Source organism: Grammomys surdaster, unplaced genomic scaffold, assembly GCF_004785775.1.
Source record: "Grammomys surdaster isolate TR1022 unplaced genomic scaffold, NIH_TR_1.0 186, whole genome shotgun sequence".
Lineage (NCBI taxonomy): Eukaryota > Metazoa > Chordata > Mammalia > Rodentia > Muridae > Grammomys > Grammomys surdaster.
Window position 1 is genome coordinate 2,388,996 of NW_021604631.1, and position 23,851 is coordinate 2,412,846.

The following is a 23,851-nucleotide window of genomic DNA, read 5'->3' on the forward strand; positions in this document are numbered from 1 at the left end:
AGAGAGAGAGAGAGAGAGAGAGAGAGAGAGAATTTTCAAAGGGAATTCCTCCTGTTAGTAAACTGATCAAGTCCTTAACAGAGTGACGACTTTTGTGACAAAATTCTAAGTCATTCATGCTAAAATGACACCATTTGAATGGATCCATCGCAAAATGACTTTCAGTTCCATGAGCTTTCATTTAAAGGATTACATAATTTAATGCAGGTCTTAAGTCAAATGATAGAAAAAGCTCAAGCACAGTGTACCTATAACCTCTGTGTATAGGCAAACTACTGCAGACTAGTCACTGAATTTAAGTGGCTATTTTAGAAGATTCCCTGTGGGAATGAATACCCAATCCTCAGTATTACCTGCTCTCAAAATACAATTCCCATACAGTTAATAGCAGGCTATCTTTTCTTCTGCTGCTACAACCTCCATTATTTCTTTAATTTAGTTACGTCTAGAAAATGACCCACACCCAGCTGACTTACAACCCTCCCTAAAAACACACAAAATGTGCTTTTAGAATTCAGCTTAAAATGTAAAAATTCTCTGTGTGACTTCATAACTACTGATTGTACATTAAAAGAACTTCACTGGAAAAGATGTTGTTTAAAAAAAGAAGTAATTTCAAAGTTGAAAAAGAAGGGACGCAAGTGGGTGCTGTTTAACACTGAGACAATGCTGACTGCTGAGTGGCCGCTAAAAGCTCAAGGCAAAGTTGCCTCTTAGTTCTAGTAAACTATGCCTCCCGGTTTGTAAAACCAGAATCCAAAATGTTGAAGTGACAAATCAGACCTTCAGATCTGACTGCATTTCTGCTCCAACGTCCACCAAATGAGGGTGGGGGTGGTGGCTAGAAAAATTAGGGAAGTGTTACAGCTGATTTGAAAAGCCCAACCTTGAACAGGAGATAGACGCACAGCCGTGAGTCACAGTCTCACTAACGTTAACAGAATCCTCAAAAGCACAGAGCCTGGTGGGAGCAGGCACCTCAGGGTAAAGTTGGTGGGCTGAGACTACAGCTATGGGAACTTAGCTGTACAGTTATCCATATTCGTTCCCCCAACTCCACATCAGAGGGGGAGTATGTATGTTCAGTGAAAACAGAGGTCCCCCACCTCCACCCCAAAATAGCCCTGAAATGCTAGCCGTCAGACCTTTACCATTCTGTAAGACTCTTGTCTCCAGATTCTAAGCTGTAAAGACAAGGCCTACAGACTTGGACAACAGGGACTCCATGGTAGAACATGCCAGGTCTTCCACTAGTGAAGCTCAAAGCTAACAACCCACTCATACTTTCAAATACTTCTGTCACACATCCTGGTCTTGTTCTTATGTAGATAATCAAGTATTAACAACATCTAAGAAGCTCCTAGCTTGGAATACAAAGATCAAAGCAGACAAATGAAACCATTCTCTTGAAGACAGACACAAGAAAGCATTAAAGAAATGGAGACTTCCTAGAAAGAGGAGCACGTGGCAGGGATGGAGAACCAGCCAAAGACAAGCACACAATTTGTCCCAAGTCCGTATTTCAGTATTGACACTTTCTTTTCTTTGAAAGGAGAACCAAGAAAGTATATACAAGAAACTCACTAACAAAAGTCAGTACAGATTCCCCAGAGCTGGGCGGGGTGGCCAGATTCTAAAAGCCCATTGTATGTTTACTGTGTCCAGAACAAAGAGCCACACTGAAGACAAGACTGGGAGTTTCAGATCACAGTAGACAAGAGGGAGAAAGCCAGATTGCATACAAGCTGGCAGAAGTGGCTTTGGCTTTTCATCAGTGATATTGAAAGCAAGATGATAGAGTAACGCCTTCAAACTTCTGAAAAGAATATGTTACTCAGAACCCTGCATCTATCACACCACCCACCCAAACTGAAGAATGCTAATTTTACACACAAAGATTTCGAAAACGTTTTCTGGTTTTCTCAAAAAAAAAAAAATTACTGGAATATATCATTCCAGCAAAGTATGAGATCGGAGGGATAAAAGGCAAGGGAATAAGAATTGGAATGTAAGAAAAAGAGAACCCAAGAAGAGAGGGGCCTTAGGAACACTGGATACAGCAGATCCACATGACTGAGACACTGACTGTGAAGTTGTCCATACTCAAGTTCCCACTGCCTCTGTAAGCACAGGCTGCCTGCCACTTTGGTCGACGTACTTTCTGTCCACGTCTGCTCTCTCAGCTATGCCTTGACCAAGTCACTCCCACGCAAGCCCTAAGTGTTGCCCTTTTAATTTAAGAGGAGACAGTAGGGTGGCAAACTTAGACACAGAAAACAGTGAGCTTCTTCAGATTGTACTTCCGCTGAGCATCTAGGACTGGCCTCACACAGCAGACCTGTCAGATACTCTAACTGGTGAGTCTTGCTCTCCAGGGCTCACTGTGACCTGACTCACTGTCTTCCCCCAAGCCTCTAGTATGTACCAAAACCCTTAACAGAGACTGGGCCTGGTTCATTACCCAGCTTTTAAAAACTAAACAATTCATTATCCAGGGATACAACTTAGCTGGCAGCAGGGAAGACAGGATGGACAGAACAAAAGTAATGGTGAATAATGTTTGTGGGTTGTGAGTAAACAGGAGAGGTGCCCAATAAGTACGCTACAGTCTTGCAGACTGTTTTTAACTTGTGCAAGGCATGTAGGTCATTGTTACTTCTTACACAGGAGCCACACCTTTATAGAGTAGGTATGATTCACTAAACACACACAATTAGTGCAAGGTAGAATGTCTCTTTGACAGAAAAGGCATCATTTTTACTGCTGTACCAACTGCAGGACTCCCCCATTTGTTTCCTGAAAACATCTATTTCCTCGGTGTTGTGTAGTGAACACACAGGCTCAGGAAACAAAGGTAGAGGTCCCTAGGACAAAGCCCACAGTTCCCAGTTCTTTCACATCACGGTAACATTTTTGTTAGTTTACAAAATGTGTTTTTCCTATCCTCTTGTGCAGTCTGCCCTTCTGGTGGTATTTGATAACATGCTGTTTATTATCTAAAATACTGTTTTCTTTTTACTTTGTTATTGTCTTTGACAGAGTCTCACTCTATACTCCAGGCTAGCCTGGAACTCACTGCAATCTTCCTGCTTCAGCCTCCTGAGTACTGAGATTATAGGTGTGTATGCAAAAAACAAAAAAACCAAAAAAAACAAAACAAAACAAAACAAAAAAAACCCAAAAACTGCTTTCTTTAAACGAAGTACAGATAAGATTAAGAGAAAAAAAAATTAAACCCAAAATACATTTTATACAATTTCAATCTACTCTATTTGTCCTGTACAAGATTCCCTTTGGACTGCTTCCAAGATTGTCAATTGAATGCAGTCTTCTAGTCAGTCTCCGCTACTTTAGTCAGGCCCTCCCTACTCCAGCTGGCTGAGACAGGTCTCTGGACTGTCAGCCTCAGGGCTGCTGGGTCTCTTTCCTGCAGCTCCTAAGGTGATGCTACTGGGCCGCTCCCGCCAGCTCCTCCTGGAGATCCACCTCAGCACATCAGGATCCCACTCACTCCTGACAAGTGGCCTCGGCTGGCAAGGTCTGCTCTACATTTGTTAGAGCCTGGAAGAGGTCTCAGCTGATGAAAGCCACTGGAAAAGGGGCCACTGAGAGCAAGAGGGGCTTAGCTTTAAAACCAGCAGTGGCTGAGAAAGACAACTCTTACTTTATTTTCTAATTTCATCAAAACCATCCTCCATTGCTGAAGATGTAAAATCTAGTGGAAACTCAGATGGCACTTTATCATAAAATATTCCAAATTCACACGTAACAAACTGAGAAACAAAACCAAGAATCACCCAAGGGTCACCATCAAGTTTTCTGTTTTATTTAAGATTTTAGTTTTAATTCTGAAGAAAGAGGTACATTTCCTTGTTTTTAGTTTTAGCATCAGGTTATAACCAGGTTTGTTTTCTTTTCTCCTGTCTTTTCAATACTGCACAAACGTCCAGAAACTACAGGGTTAAGTAAAAGCTGCAGGCAAGGAGGTCAGAGATTTGCTCCTGTTGGTGATCGGATGGCCCCAGAGCAGTGCTGGCTCAGAGCGCCCTGTCAGGTGGACTTACGGTCAAAGAAAAAAAAAAAGATTCTGACAGAGGAGAAAGACTGAGGAAATCATGTGTAATTCAGCTCTGATATGGATAGGTATTATTAAATTTGTGAATTTTTTTCCTTTAAAACATCTGAATTTAAGTCTAAAGCCAAAATTTTTTCTCCTTAAAAAATTACTTCTCCTTCCTTATAACTCTTTAGCAATAGGCCAGTTACTACTACAGATCAAGTTATCTTGTCATCAACTTTCAATAAATCCCTTTGCTTAACAACACAATTGAGTCCTCCCTGTCGATTCAATAAAGAATTTAAAATTAAAAGCATTTTTCCTGCAATAGTGAAAAGCTGAATACAAGATGGAAGCCATGACCACTGCTTTCCCCCATGAATTTAGCAATCTCATTTAAATCACCCTAGTTCTCAATTCTGCAGTTGATAATACATTTACTTGACCTTTCCTATAGATTAATTGTCACTTTCTGCTAAGCAGATTATGTCATTATGAGCGACAGACAAACAGTAATTTTCTAAGTATTGAGACTGCCTTTTGATTTTCTTTTTCCTCTGCTTAAAAAGGTAATTCCCCCCGGCAGAAACATTCAACAGTGTCACTCACTCAAATGCTGGACCAACCGAAACTTTTTACAGTTAAATAAAAGATGGTAAAGACGCTGTGATCGCATCGCATCTGGGGGTAGGGAGAAAAAAAACCGATCAGGAACTGGATTCTTCAGAACGTAAGAGATGAGAAGGGAGCTGTGAGTGGGCTGAGGGGAGGAGAACAGGGTGGGACAGACCCCGCCCTTTTCCATTCCCTCTCTGTTTAGTGGCGGTCCAGTGTTGAACTCTGTAGCAGATCTGTGGGGGTTTTGCTGGGGGGTCTGAAGGCTGTCTGGAAGCCCGGGGGTGGGGAGTGGAAGCTGGAAGGGTTTGAAGGAGGTGGGTAGGGGTTCCAACTGGCTCTGTGCAGAGGGATCTGTGTGCTGAAGGGGGCGCTGTGATGGGGCTGTGACGAGGCAGCGCTGGGGCCGTCCATCTCTGTGAGGGCCTGTAGGGATTTTAGCCAGTGTGGAGGATTGTCGTCTTGAATAGAGTCTAAAGTGTTTCCTGAAGATGCTGGAATACCTACAGAGGAAACAGGAGACAAAAAGGAAACGGTGAGTCTGTACGGAAAGAGGACCAAGTGACTCAGGTAAACTTTAAACCAGTGATTTGTCCACCCAAGAAATAAATGACAACTGTCAATTTCCAAATGAAATCTTTTCAGTCTTATGACCCTTCAGCCACCCTCCCCCTTCTCCAGCAATGACCAAGATTTACTGTTGCACAAACCCTACAACTCGGTCCCTCGCTTTCAGAGGCGGAACAGCAAAGAACAAAAACAAAAATTCCCCTCCCCCCAACAAGCAACCTCCCCTCCAAAAAACCCCAGACTTCCCAAAAGTAAATGGTGGGAGTCGCCATTGCCCTGCCCTTCTCTAGCAGGGATCTGAACAGCCAGCCTTATAGAGAGAGCTTTATAAAGGGTGGAGCATGTTTCTCTTAAGATGGCTCAGTTAGATCCTTCTGTACTTTGAGGCCTACAAAATGCACGCATGCTGCCAGACGGAAACACCTACTTAGACCAAAAGGAGGAACCAAGGCACAAGCGCCTCAGGACACAACTAGGCGGACAGGCTCACCATGACCCTAAGAATGAATCAGGCTTCGTGAAAAGGAACTTCTGTCGCAGAGACCCCTGCTCTGACTTAGTCTGTGCTAAAAACCACACTAGCGCCTGTCGGTGGAGCTGAGGGGGTAGTGGGGGAGAAAGTTACCTGTGATGATGGCTGGGTCTGTCCAGCTGCCAGGGCTGTCCCAACTCACGCTGTCGGTGGTGGCAGTGTTGGACGTTGGTGCACTGTGGTTGGCGTTGGAGGGGGAAGAAGAATTGGGCAGTCCACCAAAGTTGATGTTAATGTTGGGTAGAAGTGCCCTTAGCCCGTCCTGCCATTCCTTCATATTTAAACTCTCTACAGAACTGTTGTTTTCTGGGAGATTTACCAACAAAAAATGAAAGATAAAAAAAAAATAAAAAGCTGACGTTAGAAACATATGTTGTTCTTTAGTGGTTAAGCGGGAGAGGAATTATTCTTTGTTTACTGAGCGCTTGTGGGTTATCCTAGCAAGACAAACTGGGCTAGGTCTGTGCTTGTGAGCTCAGGGACCTCAAGAGAGGGAGGGGGAGGCTCTCTCCGGCTGATGGGAGGGGCCTTCTGGTCTCTTTCTAGCCTCTTCACCTCTACATGTGGTGCAAATCAGCAATCCAGCTGCAGGACTCAATGCTCTAGAGACAAGCCAGCACCAGCTAAAGGATAAAGTTTCAGTCAGAGAGGCATTTAGCCAGCTCAGCTGATGCTGACGTACACCTTTAAAAAAAATTCTGTGAAGTTCAATATAGGAGCTCATTTCCGAGTTTATTAAACGGAAGAAAATCATAAAGAATAAACATGGTCCAATATTAAAAGAAAGCGAAGTTCTCCTGATTATAAAATTGGTAATGCATTTCAGGGAAGCAAGCAGACAGACAGTGCAAGCTTCTGAGTTTAGAAAGGATATTTCCCCTGAAGAACAGCAAGCAGGGGCTGAGCCATGGAGTCCTATAGTTTTCAGAGTCTATTTATGGATAGTGTCAAACAGAAGACACTAGGAATGTAAGAACGGACTTTCATAAACTGTGGTTTAAACTGTTCCAAACTCATACATGATATTCGAGGCCAGGAAGGTAAAGTCTAACAACTTCTTAGAATAATTATTTTATTGAGAATGAATCAAATAACCAACTACAGACTTTGAAAAAGCAACAATATCTCTTTCTACAGAACCGATCAGCAGGCAGCACAGAGGGAGACTACAGCAGGGACAGTGACTGGGCAGGCAGGCCATGCTCTTTGGTAAAGTCAGAATTCTTTTTAAATTTTGCTTTGCCCCATCACTGACCTATGCCAGATTCTACTAGGTTTCAGCAAATGAAGTATTTCATGGTTACTAACCTTCTTCATAAAAGACAAACACAACTAAAGTCAGGGAACATCACCTCTGAACTTGACAGAAACAGAGAAAAAGCACTGGACACTAGGCAAACAACACAACAGGGGTGGGGGTTCCTCAGCCTGAACTTGTTCACAGCTGCTTGTACTTACTAAGCCTCGTCCTTCTCACACCTCCATAGTATTTGCATTTGCATTGTGTTGTACAATTTACAAGGTACTGCACAGTTATTGGTATCATTTGATCCTCACAACAACCCTGTGAGGTAGGCAGGGCTTAATGATGACAGTCAGGGACAGGTTCTCACTATTGGTCCTGGCAGTGCATGCCTAAATCCTAGCTAATACTCCACAGGTGAGTGGGCACTAGGACCATGGCAACTTGGCAAGACTGCTCCAAAAGAGAAAAAAGTTTGCCCACATTTATACAACTCATTTCTGGTAACCTGAATTCAGATACTAAGGGATATATTTAAAAAATTAATTAACAAGTTCTTACTGGAGTACTTTGTACAGACTATTTTTTTTTAATGAGTCAAATATTTAAGGGAAAAACCCAAGGTTCTATGAGGCCCACAATTAAAAAGAAAACAAAAAACAAACAAACAAACAAAATAAGCCAAGAAGTATCACTGGTCCATCTTTCAGGGACGATGGGCGGGACAGAGAAATAACATATCTTAAGAAACAGGCTAGCATTTGTAGCCAGGAGAAACACCCCTCCACATACACGCCCACGCACACACCTTGTGTTATTGCAGGTCAGCTTCAGGACCTCTTGTGAACTAGGTAAGCACTCTATCACTGAGCTACACCCCAAGCCCCAAGAAACCACCCCCCATTTTGAGACAGGGTCTCATGTATCTTAGCCTGGCCTCAAACTCCCTGTGAAGGCAAGGATGACTGACCCTCTTGATTCTGGCTCTGGAGAACAGGAATACTCAGACCCAGGGGTTCCTGCATGTTAGGCAAGCATTGTATCAACTGTCCTATATTCCCAGGACTCAGCAGTCCCTAGGGTAAAAGGTTCTAACTGAGAATATAATTGTCAGTGTCTCCCTCTAGGTAACTAACGTGGACTAGGCATAAAAAAGATACTCTGATAAAAGCTGACAGAATCATACACAGGTCAATTACAAGATGGTCTGGTAGACAAGACACAGTCCGGCTTCTAGAATGCTGCTCTTTGACGCACAGCTGAACTCTAAGAAAGGGTTGAAACCTTCACGGAAGGGAAACAAAATTGTCTTGGAAAGAAAAAAAATACTATATTGCTAGCTATATGGGAAGGACTATTGGATAGCAGATGCTCCCAGGTCTGGGTGGTCCAGGTCACTGAGATGCCCAAGCCGATGCCTGGCTTCTCTCCCCTACCCCACTCATTGTATGTTCTTACACTTGTCAAAAAGAGAAGCAGAAGAACACTTACCTCCACTTACAGAGTAACAGATTCAGGACAATTTACTATGAAGTGGTATCATCATACAATCAAAGGCAGCAGAGCGAGGCTCTACGAGAGCCGTTTACCTTACATGTTGGCTTTGCTGCTAACCGACAACTTAAAAAATAAAACAAATAAATCCCATGTTTTCTTTCTTTTTAATCAAAGGCTATGTTCTGTAAAATAATACAATCCAGCAATAGTGTTGGCCAGAGATAGTCATCTGTGGTACTTAACACACAAACAACTGGAAACTATGATCTTCCCAGTATAGTTTGATTGTAAGGAAGCTTGGGAAACAATTTCCCAGTTTATAATTTTTAACAATCTTTACTGAAAAACAAGAAACAACATCTCCCCATATACATACTCAAAACAAAGCCAGGGTCTAAACATTCTGGGAGTCTAAGAGCATAGTGTGTTGCTTACAGTGGAGATGTACAGGGGAGGGGGCATCACACACCACAGGACCCACAGCCTTAGGAATGGGAACATATTCTAAAGACCTTAGAAGTTTACCTCCCTCCCCTGCTCCCTTCTCTAATCTGAGCTGAGTTAGTGCAAAGAAAGGAGGCTCCAATAATACAGCCCTCCCCCCCCACAGTATCAGCACATGGACCACTGACTCAGATCTGATGTAACTTAATTATCTCTTAAGATTCACACTAGAAATTCACTGCAAGAAGTCAGCAGGTCTTCTGGCTGTAAACAGCCACTGGGCTGTAGAAAGCAGCACCAGGGTTGCCTGCCAATACAACCCTGAGCATGCATCCTGTACTCAGTCTCTACTGCCTAACCCCTGTGTAGACAGAATGAAGGAAGGAAAAGTCAGCGGAAGCACATTCATTTCTTGAAAAATGACTAACAACAAACATCTCACTTTCCAATGAGCCATGGCAGCAGATTTCTTACTTGTTGGGAACTGGCCCCAGAACAAGTCTCTTCTTAGGAAATTAGCCATAGCGGCCACCACACTCACAGAGGTACTATGTGGCCAACCTGCTTAGCATGTCTGCCATAAACACTCCACAAGCGGAATTTGAAAAGACCAAGCAAGGTACAGTGAAAAGAAAGTTACTAAATATATTTTATGGTAAAATGATACTCATTTTATTTTTTTAAAGTGTTTAATTAGTGCTGGCAGAACTGTCTGAAACACATAGGCAAAAATCAACTAAAGTAGTTTGATACAATTAAATTCACAGACATACCAAGCTTTTATGCTTTGGTGGGAGCAGCTGCCTCACAAATTTGGCCCTAATTCTTAAGTTTCAATTACTGATGTAGTACTGAGACCAGAGAGTCTACATGTCAAATTAAATTCCTCTGAGCGGCTTGACAGCCCGTGTGAGAAGGTGTCAGTGAGTCCCACTCAGAAGCAGTCCTAAGACCTCATGCTGTCTGTCTGTCTTCATGCTCTTTCCCACAGTGAGTCCACTTCTCTTTTCCTCCCAAGGTTCCCTCTTCTCTGTCCTACAGTGTGCATTTCCAGGGGTGCACAGGAAATGGCCTCCATGGGTCACCACACTGCTGCTGTCTCCAATCCTTTTCACTACAGTTTATCAGTATTTACTGCATGAAAGCCTAGTTCTCTCAAACTTCAACAGCCTATCTTCATATATAAAAGAACTAGGCCAAACCAATCTTTAAAGGACAGAAAAAAATTGCCAATATTACAGTTTAAGTTTTGTATATGGGTAAGAGATTCTTCAGGACAGCAGCAAAAATCACCAAAATTTATTAATTAAATATATTCCTAGGACTGTCAAGAAAGTCTTCCAGACATAAATACAAGCAGCTTATAAGAAATATTCCATTGAAACGATTGAGTTTCTACTCAAATTTCTAAGACTATGTTTATTATGAAACAAGACAGATCAGTATGGCAGAGCTGAGTTGCCTGGGCACAGACTTAATGGTCCTAAAAATAAGATTTTAGACAGGTAAGAAGGAAAAAAGGAAGGGAGGGAAGGAGGGAAGAAGGGAAGGAAGGAAGAAAGGAAGGAAGGAAGGAAGGAAGGAAGGAAGGAAGGAAGGAAGGGAAGGAAAAAGGAAGGAAGGGGAAAGGGAAGGAAAGAAAAGGAAAGGAAGGGAAAGAAAAGGAAGGAAAGAAAATGACAAAGAGCTCTAAGAGGAAATGTCAGCTACCTTAACACAATAAAGTCAAACTTTGTTTATACGGTATAAGAGAGTCCAAGTGGCATCAATGGAAGACCTGGTCAGCAGGACATGCTTTGTACATTTTAGACTATCTCCTGTCAGTCTGCTTCACTAGACTGCTTCATGAAGCTCTTCAATTCATTTTTAAGCAGTCTCCCAAACACTTGTCTTTTTAAAAATTTTTTCACCATGATCGTTCCAGATGACACATGGTATAAGCAATACTCATCTTGGTTTCTTACACTTTTTTCCTTATTTCAAGGTAACTGTAGATTTGAAGATCCTATACAAAGTTCAAAGTGTATTAAACAATGAACAAACGGCTCTTTTCAAAACAAAGCAAACCTTTCCGAAGCCAGGTGGAGGTTTAAGGATCCAAAAAGCTTCTCTCAAGGTAGACAAGAAAGAAATGAGTCGCTAAGATATTTTTGTACTATTCAGATGCCCAAAACACACACAAAATATATACTAAAAAAAAAAAATCCAATGCATTAGTATTATTTAATAGAAAATGCTAACTTTTTTTTTTTTTAAAGACAAGGTCTCATTATGTAGCCCTGGCTGGCTTGGAATTCCCTATGTAGATCAAGCTAGACTCACAGAGAGTCATCCACCTCTGCCTCCGGCGTGCTGAGACTAAGAGTTTGCCACCATGCACAGCCAGACATGCTTAAAAAGCCTGTATAAAGGACAGCAACCAAGATCTGTAAGGAACATTTTACCACTTTTCTCCCGCAGACACCCCTCCTTCGCTGTGTTCTATGCCATCATCACTTCAGGGCTAACAGTCCAGCTAAGTTAAGTGGAGGTTATGAAATTTTAAAATGTCAGCATCAGTAACCAAAATCAGTATGACTCTAAGGCATTTGTTTCTGTAAAATTTACTACCAACTAGTGCTGGTCTAGGCAACTACATACAGGACAAGAAGACAGACATGTAACATAAGCAGAGTGTGTAACAATACATACTGGGGAAGAAACAGACAGGTTCTATGCGGCACAAAGAAGAAAGTGAATAATCCTGCCATCCCACAGATGGGATTGCTTGGTGCCCTGGGAAGATCAGGGGAAGAAAGGGCGCGCCTCCTGTGCAGAACAGAGGTAGACAGGCAATCACAAAAGCATAATCAAGTGTGTTTTACCAAGTGTGAAGTTTTCTATTCTAGAATGTTCCTGTACAGATCAATTAAACCTATTTTGGAGAAGAATAAGATCATCTTGAGAACAAGAAGGTGTCTAGATACTGATTTATCAAGGATGTCTATGAGTAAATGTGTATATAAACAAGGAACACATTGATAGGTATTGTGGTGCACACCTATCATCTCAGTAGCAAAAGGATTACCACAAATCACAACAGGCAGAAGCAACAGGATCACCATAAATGTGAGGGTGACCTGGTCTACAAAGTGAGTTTCAGCCAGCCCGGGTACCAAGCACTACCCATCTGGAAAACAAAAAGCAAACTATACATTTTAATGTAAAAGATATGCATGTCAAAAAGGAATCACAGAAAGGGTCAGAGGACACAGACATAAGGCTCAATGAAGGAAGGAGAGAGAGGCTGATGAAAGAAGAGACTCACAGGTAAGAGCTTTGACAAGCATGGAACCCAACGCTGACTCTGAGCAGGCTAGGGTTAAGGCTAGGTTAGGGAAAGCCCTGTGGGGAACACACCCAAGAAGACAAGGAGATCACCAGAGTATTCACTGAACGTGGCTTTCCTAAAACAGGTTACAGAATTGCAGACATGCAAGGTGTCAACCACCTTAGCATCTCGTGAGAGCAACATGTGCTCTAAGAAAATAAACCTGATAAAATGCCCCCTACAGATCTTTCCCAAGACAGTAAGGAGGAAGGAAACCTAACTCTGCCCAACAAGGGAGCTAGTTACGTAAAAATTCAGATTTTCTTTGAGATTTACCATTTGAGTAAAGAGTAATTGGGCTACAGTTCTTATGTGGCAAGTACTCTGGCTACTCTTGTCACCACTGCAGTGACACTCGAGTTTGTTCTTTCCTATCTGCCTCTGAGATCCTCCATGGTTTGGTAAATAGCGTCTGACTCACACTAGGCAACGAGATGAATGGCACTGAACAATGTGCTTCCAGATTGGTAAAGAACTTTTCCAAAACAGGCCAGAAAAAGAATGGGTGAAGGTTGCTCCCACAAGGGAGAAATTACTCACAGGCTACTGAATTCTAGTTATGCACTGACAAATATTAGGAACACTTTCTGACATCCTAGACAGATGTGTCTGTCTGTCTTCCCTCTGTTCACCTCTCTCACCCCTTCCTTTCCCTCCTTCCTTGAGCTTCATGTTAGTATCCTGATTCATGTTCTTTCTGACCATTTCTGTGATTACTTTTAATGTATATATCTTTTGTATTAAATATTAATAATAAGAAAATGAGCGGGCAGTGGTGGCGCACGCCTTTAATCCCAGCACTTGGGAGGCAAGAGGCAGGCGGATTTCTGAGTTCGAGGCCAGCCTGGTTGGTCTACAGAGTGAGTTCCAGGACAGCCAGGGCTACACAGAGAAACCCTGTCTCAAAAAACCAAAAAAAAAAAAAAAAAAAGAAAGAAAGAAAGAAAGAAAGAAAATAAATGAGATGGTATATAGTCAGTTCCACGAAGGAGATCTGATGAAATTATATTTGAAAGGATTAGCAAAGATGGAATTTACATACACTATCTATCTGTAATGTAAGAGTATTGTAATTCTTGTGAATTAAACTTAGAATCCATAATGATCTAATGCATGCTAACGGCAAAAACACACACATACACACACACACACACACACAAAACCAACCCTAAGTGTGGAATAATTAAAAAACCAAACAAACAGGAAGGCCCCTGTTCAATCTTAGGCATTAACATTAGCCACAGGAAAAGGCAGAAAGGCAGGAATCACATTTCAATCTCCCACCCATCTTTTGGGAAAAAATAGGCTCTCCCGGCCAAAAGGACAGGTTAGGCAACAAGAGTGGAGATGCGCAGGCCATTGAAAGGTGTCTGCTGGAGTGAGGTGACCTCGGCTCACTAGGCACAGAGTGAAGTGCATCCCAGGGTGTCAGTCCTCACAGCTGAGACCTTAGAGCCACTGTTGAGACAAGACACACAAGAGCAAGAGGCAGACTGCAGCAATGATATGCCTGGATTCTTCTGACTGACACCAACAACTGCTCTGCTCTGCTTTTGTTTCAAGACATTTCTCTGGGAAATAAGCAACATTTTGTCAAGAACTATACAGCTCCTATCCAACTGCAATATTCATGAAGTTAAAGTTACGTTGAGATTGAGCAGGCAGTCATGGAGGTATCTTTTACTGACGGCTACTTTACAGGACATATCCTTTTCCTGTATCTTATGACTTACTTCCTCTGATGTTGCCTGCCTAAACCTCCGGCTTTGCAGTTAGCTCTTCTTTCACCCCACTGACACCTCAAGACCCAAACAGAGTGGAATACCAATGAGAGCCAAAAAGACGTCCCATGAAGAACACATCACATCAAGATAATCTGTTTGGATAGGTTCTTTAGTTGTCGGAGTATGATGTATCTTGAATTGAGCAGTCCACGCTGTTTTTAATAATTCCCTTTTGGGGGTAAGGATGGCAAAGTCTAGCATGGCTAACAACAGAGTTTGGACAAGTTTACGCAGCACTTTAGATACTGTGTCAGTCTCTGTCATACTGCTTGGTTTGTTTAACTCCACCACTTTTCTGTATATTTAACAAAATGTAAAAAAGTTCAAAACATGGCAACAAAAATCCAATTGTACATATGACAAAATTGAGAGTGAAAACTATACCACTTCCTAAAATCGTTATGCTCTTTACACAAACTGAAGAAGTCGTTATCAACATTTGTCTATCCGTTTGTAACTATGTATCCTTTTCCTAAGGCAAACTTGCAAGATGGGGACATAGAAACAGAATACCCTCTATAATATTAAATATAAACAGAATACCCTCTAACTAGATCAAATCCATCACATAAAATGTATCAAGTACACATTCCTGGTTTTTTTTTTTTTTTCTAAAAATGCATCCAGAGTACATTGGGGTGGGGGTAACCCTACCTATCTAGTAATGTGCATGGGAAAAGGCATAATGATTTTACTTAGTAGATGTGTGGAATCTGATAAGAAAACTGGTGCTGAGCATCTAAAAACGCATGTAAACAGGTGTGCGTGTCTAAATCAGAAATAACACCACCTTAGCTGAGCCCCCCATTTTTTTCTAAATGGTTTTTATAAAAGGACTGTATAAGCAAACATGTAAGGACAAGTACTGACAATAAGAATGGCTTTCATGAAAAAGCAGATCTGTTATTCTCTGACCACCTGTCAATTACTACCATCTGATGTAAGCTCGCTTTAAGAAAGGCACTGTCGAGTTGATATATATATATTACAGAGAGCTACAGGGAGAACTGGGTATCAAGTTATGTGTGAATGGCTGAGCTGAGGATTTGATCTACATCCAAAAAGTAGGAGACAACCAGTATCAGCCTTTGTCAAGCAGCACTGAAAAAAAGGTACAAATGGGAAAAGATGAAAGGGCTTTGGTTTAACTATGAGAAAAAAAGGCAATTACAAGTTGTCCTAAAGAACTCCTAATCAGTAAAACAAAGGTCTTTAACAGTTCATCAGTATACTTAAAGAATTCTGAAAATTCAAATATTTTATAGAAGCTTTTGGAACTGTGTTCAACTCAGTAAGGACCAACACTCTGTGTGTGTGTGTGTGTGTGTGTGTGTGTGTGTCATCAAATAAACAGTAAGATGGAAAGCAGTAACACTATAAAAAGAGATGTGGTGGTGGTTTTGGGAAAGAAATATCAAGGATAACATGCAGTTGGAGCTCTGGGGGAAGAGGTCTTAATGTAAAGAAAAGACAGGTTACAATTCAAGTTTATTCTGACTAAATGATGCCAAATCTAACTCTTACAAAAAATAGATCCAACCGTTGCTGGCTCCAGAAGCAACAGCACCCCCTAAACATGCAGTGAGTATCAATTCTGTCCACCCTGTTCCTACACTCTGGCAATAGTCACACTATTCTGCTTGCTTCTCAGGTCTCCGTTGAATGACTGGACAGTGGCTTTTCCCAATAAAGCCAGCAACAGCTTTTGATCAATGTTGATAAGGCATTTAAAAAACAAACAAATAAAACCTGGGGTTCAAGTTTCTCTTTAGTTTTCTGCTTAAACTGGATACTTTTGCTGACTTTGCAGCAATTCCCAATGGTTTTGTCTATTGAAATTTCTAAGATTTCTGATGTTCATAGTTTTTATTATTAAGAGGTTTTCTAATGATCTAGACGTTAAATCACCAAAGCTATGTCTTTATTGCATTTTGATTATACAGTTCACTTTTATTACAGCAGTGAAGATTAGTCAGCCTCATCTGATTCTAAGACATCTACAAGCACAGAATTATCTTAAGGGTTTATAAATTAACAAAAATCTCAAATGAAACAACTAAAATTATTCATTTTTCCAAAATATTATTATAACTGGAATATTTATAACTTGTTAGGAGTTGCATGCTTAAGTATTTCTAGACATGAGAATTGTTTACTTTATTGTAATTTCATTAAAAAATCAGAACATGAAAACATCATCATTTTCTATGAAACAGAATGGAATGGGTATAGTTATGGAATAACAGATGGCTCATACAGCTCCAGATGTGGTTTAACAGACCACTCACACACTCCACGAGTTTCTCACTGTTCTAAAAGTTTTGCAAACCAAGAAGTATTTTTTAAGGTTTGAGATTGGCTGGTATAACAAATGCTCATTTTTTCTGCAACAAACATATACATATTGAAAGTTCACTAATTATGTACAATGTGTGTTCTACGGGAAACAAGACTAGAGGAAACAAATGTATATTAATAGGTGAAAGGAGAAAAGCTAAAAAGCTATTCCAAAGACCAAAATGGAACGGGTAAAACTACAGGGACAGTATATACGGCCCAGTTGTTTAAAGGGGAAGGAGGCATGAACACAGTATAGAGGGGCATCAGAATAGTACAATGATGGACACGACATTCACAACTGTCTAGTTTTGACGGTGTACAGCAGCATGAGTGAGCAGCCCTCATACAAACTGTGATTCTAGGTGACAGTGCTGTAGGCTCCTCAACTGCAACAACATGCCGACAATGGAGGAAGCTTTGCATGTGTGGGGGCACGGAGGACATGGGAAATCTCCAACTTCTAGTTCAGCTGTGAAACTAAAGTAGCTCTAAGCACACAGGTTTTGTTGTGGTTTTTAAACAGTTATTTTGCTTTTCCTTTCTCTTTTTTATTTACTAGGGTAAAATGAAAAACCTTTTCTGCTTCAAATTTTTAAGTGATGTTTCAATGTACAAAACAGGGCAATTCCTGAACAATACAATGACTTGGTATTGATTACTACCATGTATGTTGTGCCACATATTCGTAATTATTAAACTGGTTATTACACAAACACACACACACACACACACACACACACACACACGAGTCAGTCTGTCCTAATAGGAACACATCCTTTCAATTAAACAAAAGCCAGTCCTCCTGTGCAGGACAGCATTCCAAAAGATTCCGATGAATTCAAAGATTTTTATGCTTACCACCAGTCCACTAAAAAGACTTTATTTTAAAATCACTTAAAATTATGTATTTATGTAAGTGTTCATCCTTAGTTATGATTTATTATAGTTGAATTTGGAACAGATTGCCAGAGATGGTCTTGACAGAACCAATTCTCAGTCAATATTCAAGCTCACTGAAAAAGAAGGCAGGAAGGAAAGAGGGAAGGAAGGTTAGATGAGTACATTTTAAATATAAGTCAGAAGCTATAATTCTTACTTCAGACACTCTGGAGCATCAAGTTGAATCAGAACTAATGCTTTAGTTAAAAAAAAAAATTAGAAGTACATGTTTTTTTAAAGAGTATCTTAAAAACTTGCCTGAATTACAACTAATGTTTTAGTGAAAAAAATTTAGAAGTATTACATGGTTTTTAAAGAGTATCTTAAAAAACTTGCCTGAATATCAAAACCTCCCAATGTCAAAAATCTGATGGTTCAACACTTAACAATGCACTGGTTGCTCTTTAGTCAATTCCAAAACCTAGACTATACCTTCTGTTCAAATATGTTGTTTTAACTCAAAGAAAGGAAGAAAAGAATATGATGACTTAAAAAATCAAACTCCATTTTGGAAATAAACGGATAGGAGAGAGTAGAATGGTTCCTGCTAACAGTATATACTGAATCACAGCTAACATCTCTAATAGACACCACTCTTTCTTGTAATAGAAAAAAAAAAAAAAAAAACTAGGACTATTGGCTCCAATAGGGAAAGCACACATTTTGCCAACATTAAGGTCTAGCTATGGGATTGGGGGTGTAGCTCAGCTGACGGTGCACTTGCCTAGCATGTACAAGGCCCTGTGTTTGATTCCCAGCACTACACATAGGCAGACATGTTAGCATATGCTTGTAATCCCAACACTCAGAAGATGGCAAGGTTGCGGGTCATCTTGCTACATAGTGAATTAAAGCTAGATTTTAAATTTGTAAGACTTTGTCTTAAAATAAACTTAGAAGTTTATGTGAATAAACTTAGAAGATCTAGTTGTGACTTCCCCACTAACTGTGGTAAATTACATGGAGCAAGAAACGACTCTTTGTCCAGAGAAAGAAGACGACAAGAGCACAAGCTGTCAGAATGGCATGTACAGTGTTCAAAAATTAAAATCTGAAACCATTACAACCTAAACGGTACATTTGGGGGTTTTTAAACCCATGTTTATTTTATTAAATAAATTTAAAAATGTATTGAGAGGCTGGGTGTGGAGACAGAGGTAGGCAGAGTTTTGAGTTGAGGGTCAGACTAGTCTACAGAGCAAGTTCCAGGCCAGCCAGAGGCTAAAGAGTATAAACCTGTCTCAAAACAAAACGATTTTTAAAAAGGACAAAACTCAACATGCCTGGTTTTAAGAGTTTATATCTAGCAGGATTGTCTTGGACCATGTGAGGATGACAGTAAGCTTTATTAGTGATCAAATCTAGAAGGGTTAAGGAAATAACCTGATAAACAATCCTGCCTTAGTGGACATTAAGAATGAAGGTAGTCTAGAAGCATGGTGAGTTTTGGGGCGAGTAAGAGCTAGAGATCAAACATAGGGCCTTGCACCAGTACTATACTTACGGATTTTAGTTTTATTTTTTTTAAAGTATTCTTTTAATAGTAAACACACATTTGGAACAATAGCATGCAATCCAACACTCAGTTTAAGGCGAATGCAAAATGTTCCTACTTGGCTGATGACCTCACTACCCAGGGCCTGATTTACCTTTATTTAACTAGGTCATCATCTTATAGATGTAACAAAGAGAAGAGGGGGTGGGGGGAGCAAAGCAAAGAAACAAACACCACACAGCTTCAGGGAGTCAAACTTCTTGCAATGGCTACATGTAATGTGCCAAGCAAGGTTTCAAACAATCGCAGCAAAGTTGCAGACCACTCTGTTCTGTTCCGAGAACAACGGCAATGTAAATGAGGAATCCGGTCATTGGAATTCAACTTCGCAGTATCAGCAAATAGCAGCAGGCTGTTTATAGCAGCAGCCTTTTTGATTCTTTTCTCTCTTTGGAGGTGCTGATGGTATTATCATCTTGAAATCTGTGTGCAGTTTTTCCTGTTCCAGTAGGCTAAAAGCCACAATGTCTTTGATTGAAAAAAGCCAGCAAAGCAGGTCTCGGTGTATGAGGTAAGCTTCTTCGGCGTTCAGCAGGAGAGCACCCCATCAGTGTGCTGCCAGGGATTGTGTTTGCTTGTTTCACAGTGTTACAACTGTCAGCAGTCTAGTGTAGTGCATGCTGGTCCTAAGTGCTCTTTGGTACTGAATGAAGACATGTTCTATGCAAATTAAATTCCACCACTTTTTAATCTTTATTCTGACATTGGCAATCATGTAATGAAGTTTACATGAAGAACACCTGAAAGGCTACAGCCTCCCCACCCCCATTTCTTCAAGTTCCTCCAAGGCCACATTTTATGTGATGGCTTACAGGCCATGTGATAACTGCTGGGTCCATCGCCATTTTGAAAGCCTTCTTTAGTTTCATTGACTTTCAGCTGAAAGCCCTTGAGAAAACTTATAGAATAGTTAAACTGTAAGACACAACATTTAGTGAGGAAACACGTCCAGAAAATAATCTTAATGTTATTTTCTCCAGTGAGCTGTGTGTATAATGAAAAACACAGACAGGACTAAAGAAACTCTAAATTGGTGTTTGAATATGATTACAAAGAAAAAAATTAGAATACTTCTGAGAGTGGATTATTTATTACTTGATCCCTATGATTGTGGTAGCTATCAGAACTCATGCTTGTAATATAAATCTTCAAAAATTATTTTTATAGGCTTTTCTAAAGAGTGACATGGGATGGTCTTATTTAGTAGTAAACTTTGATAAGAAAAGGTTATAAAAATCTTTATTTGGAAAAAAGCAAAAATGGAAAGACTGGCTCTGGTGAGCTGGGGACAAGTTCTACAACCTCGATGCATTTAAACAGTATCATTAAAAAAAAGCACTTAGAATCACACAAAATATTTAAAAGACAGCATTAATCTCAAATATATGAATGAAGTGAAACACATCAGGAATAAAAATACATGAGAAGTCACAAAAAAATAGTATGAGAATATTTTCTCTGCTATAGTCATCAGGTAGGGGACTGACATACAACCTACACATGCAGACAGGCCTCATGTGCACACAGAGAGCAAACAGTCTACTTCACAACCTGGATAAAGTAAAGCCGTTCTTGCATGATGCTAAGTAAGCATCCTCAAGACAGTAAGCCTGTGATTGCCATTTCAAACTAGGCTTTGGCTCCTTTTTCTTTTGGGGTTTGTTTTGTTAAGGGAGGGGGTTGCGGTGGGAATGAAAACTGTCACACAAAACTTGAAGTGGCACCGTTATGAAGAGATATGAGTATATTAAAGTTTGATATTTATTTACCTTTTAGCTTACTGGGTAAAATATGAATCTAGATACAGCCATTATCACATTGCCTTAACAATAAAAGGGGCCAAAGTTCTCACTAATAATGAGACAAATAAAGAGCACAACTGGGCCAGTGTCCTCTACGTATTTAAACAGTTAATTCTACTTTACATCAACTTTGGATCTATGGAAAAGAAAGACATGGGCACTTTAAAAGCTTTATAAAGTACACACTGGGAGAGAGGGTGTGTGTGTGTGTGTGTGTGTGTGTGTGTGTGTGTGTGTGTGTGTGTGGTGCAGGTAAGGTTTTTGCATTTAAGAGCACAACAGCAAGTCCGAGTCCTAAAAAGAAGCTTGTGTGGCAGCGCTGTTCGAAGGTCAGTGTGGAGCTTCTGGGAATCCTTAGAATAATCCAAACTGTGTAGAATGGGCTAAGAGGGAGATCAATGAGATGTTTAGGAAGTGTGCTCACAAAGAAGCTAAAAAGAATTGAGTGCCACCAACATTTCATACTGTGTTACAAGCGCTGGGTACTTGAGTCAAGTCTTCAAGTGGCTTACTTAGGCTTACCTCAGCTCTAACTACCTAACAGGTATAGATTTTTTTTTTTCTTATGACTAGCAATGAAAACTGGTGTGATGGTTAGTTTTGCCAACTTGAGAAAATCTAAAATCAGGTAGGTAAGAGTCTCAATGAGGGTATGTCTAGGTCAGTTTGGCTTGTGAAATCATCACTGGGGGATTGTTTAGATTCCATTAACTGGTGGGGAAAGACCCAGTGGAAACACAGGGAGCACCATCCCCTGAGCTTCTGTACTGAAGTGTGTAAAAATGGAGAACACTAGCTGGGCATAACACGCATGGTTAATTCCTCCCTCTCTGCTTCCTAACTATGGTAAGACGTGACAGCTGTCACATGCTCTTGCAGTCTAACTCCCCCAGGTGATGACTTTAACTTGGAATTGTGAACAAAACCAAACCCCCCTTTTCCTAAGTTGCTTTTGTCAGGGTATTCTATCAGAGCAGTAGAAATGGTTAAGATAGTAACATTCTTTTAGAGGCAAATCACAGACTAGTAAGGAGGTCCAAGAACAGGTCAATCCACATGGTTTCATACATGTAGTATTGCTGAGCAGTAAGACACAGCTGGCATCTCATTCTACATATACGGAAGCAAATCTAGTTAACTTAAAAAACACTCATTCCAGAAAACTCAGGCTGCTTCCAAAGTAGGATATTTGCTACTAACTAGTTGAAGACAGACAGACAGACAGACAGACAGACAGACAGACTGACAGACAGACACACACACACACACCCCTTCATTCCTGATCCACTTACTATACTTCAGTAACTTTTCATAAAGATTATCCACCTAAGGATATAAAATATAACGGCCAAAAATAATTAGCCCCCAAAATTGTAGATTTTATTTGTTCATACAGGATAATCTCATTGGAGGAAAATTATCAAAATACTTTCATCGTGTTTTATGGTAATTGTTAAGTTTTCTCTACCCCACCGCTGTGCTCTTAACTTGCTAGGTAAATAAAGCAGAATCTTTCTTTTAACGTTAGAATGTCACATTTCATCACAGTCAAGAATCCAGCAGCCGGGCGGTGGTGGCGCACGCCTTTAATCCCAGCACTTGGGAGGCAGAGGCAGGCGGATTTCTGAGTTCGAGGCCAGCCTGGTCTACAGAGTGAGTTCCAGGACAGCCAGGGCTACACAGAGAAACCCTGTATTAAAAAACCAAAAAAAAAAAAAAAAAAAAAAAGAAGAAGAATCCAGCTGTGTGAAATACCTTGCCCTAACCTTGAGATCCTATGCTGGGACTTCCTAGTTTGTTTCTGAAGCCAGAGTCTGGTTTTGCAGTGGGCTCTTCATCCTGTCCCACATCTACTCGGTCCGAAGCCTTTCAGATCCTGACATGACAACTCCCTTACACATACTGAGCTTTCTCAAGCCTGACTCATCTCGCCACTGGCTTTTCCCAGGCTCTCCCCAGTCCTCCCCTCATATGTTCCCCTGTAACTCTTTCAGGAAGTCTGCCTTTGGATCATTTCAAATTTAGAGAAAACCAGGCTTGGGATTCTACAGGCAATATCATGCTCTCAACAGTTCAGGTCTACTCCATACTCTCAAAAGAACGACTAGAGAAAAATAAGGTACAGATCATACAGGGGTCACAAAAGCCAGCTATTCTTCCAACCACACGATCTACTACTTTTCCTGATTCCCGTACGTCAGTCGGCACTGAGTCTTCACACAGACCATAATAATCTCCTTATTTGTCATCCACTGAACACTATCCTGTTCCCATGAAATCTAGTATCACTGACTGCCCTTCCACATCACTCACACCATGGGCTTGCAGAAAATGCCTTACTGACTTGACTACAAGATTATGCAGCCTTGACTGTCCTGGAACTCACTCTGTAGACCAGACTTGGCCTAGGCATCACAGAGATCCACCTGCCTCTGAGTTGGGATTAAAAGGGTGTGGCTACATCTGGTTAGATGGGATATTTTAATGTTGTAATCTTGAATTTATTTATGTTTTCATCTTCTTTACCTTCAAATCAATCTCCTAATTGTTTGCTTTTCTATACCTTTGCTTTATGTTAAGCCAAAGATCATTTAGAAAGTATACATTACAGAACTATGTGAAAATCTGTAGAGTCCTATCTTTACACAATTCTTTAGGAAATATACCACAAATCTCTAAAGGAAACCTCTTCTTAAACATGTCTTTCCTCAGCTGAGTGTCATGGGGCAGACCTGTAAACCCAGCACTCCAGAGGCTAAGACAGATAGAAAGTGGTGAATTTAAGGCCAGCCTGGAATATATATGATGCTGTCTTTTAAAAATGGAGATGGGGGATAGTGGCTAAAGACATAGCTCTCAGTTGGCAAAGCATGAAACCCTGGGTTCAATGTTCAGCATCACACAAAACTGGGCATGGTAACACAAGCCTATAATCATCCCAATATTCTGAACTGAGGAGGTGAAGGTAGAAGGATCAGAAACAAAGTCATCTTCAGCAATATAGTGAGTTTGAGGCCAGCTGGAATAATAATAGTAATAATAAAAACAACAATAATAACAGCAATAACAACAACAACACTGCAGCCAAGAGGCCAGGAAGGTA

The 23,851-nt window shown here is 40.6% G+C and overlaps 1 protein-coding gene across 2 annotated transcripts in view; it reads right to left on the bottom strand.

The window, feature by feature from the left end:
• Positions 1-3,793: 3,793 nt before the first annotated feature.
• The window catches only part of Cnot4 (CCR4-NOT transcription complex subunit 4), a 108,221-nt gene continuing 88,163 nt past the window's right edge, over positions 3,794-23,851 (bottom strand). Inside the window, exons 11-12 of one of the 2 annotated variants that reach the window (XM_028768458.1) lie at positions 5,868-6,080; positions 3,794-5,175 (exon numbers count right to left, since the gene is read on the bottom strand). In XM_028768458.1, the coding sequence (XP_028624291.1) occupies positions 4,874-5,175; positions 5,868-6,080 (515 nt within the window). In that variant the 3' untranslated portion in view covers positions 3,794-4,873. The remainder of the gene's footprint in view (positions 5,176-5,867; positions 6,081-23,851) is intronic. The other variant, XM_028768459.1, reaches the window with a different exon arrangement.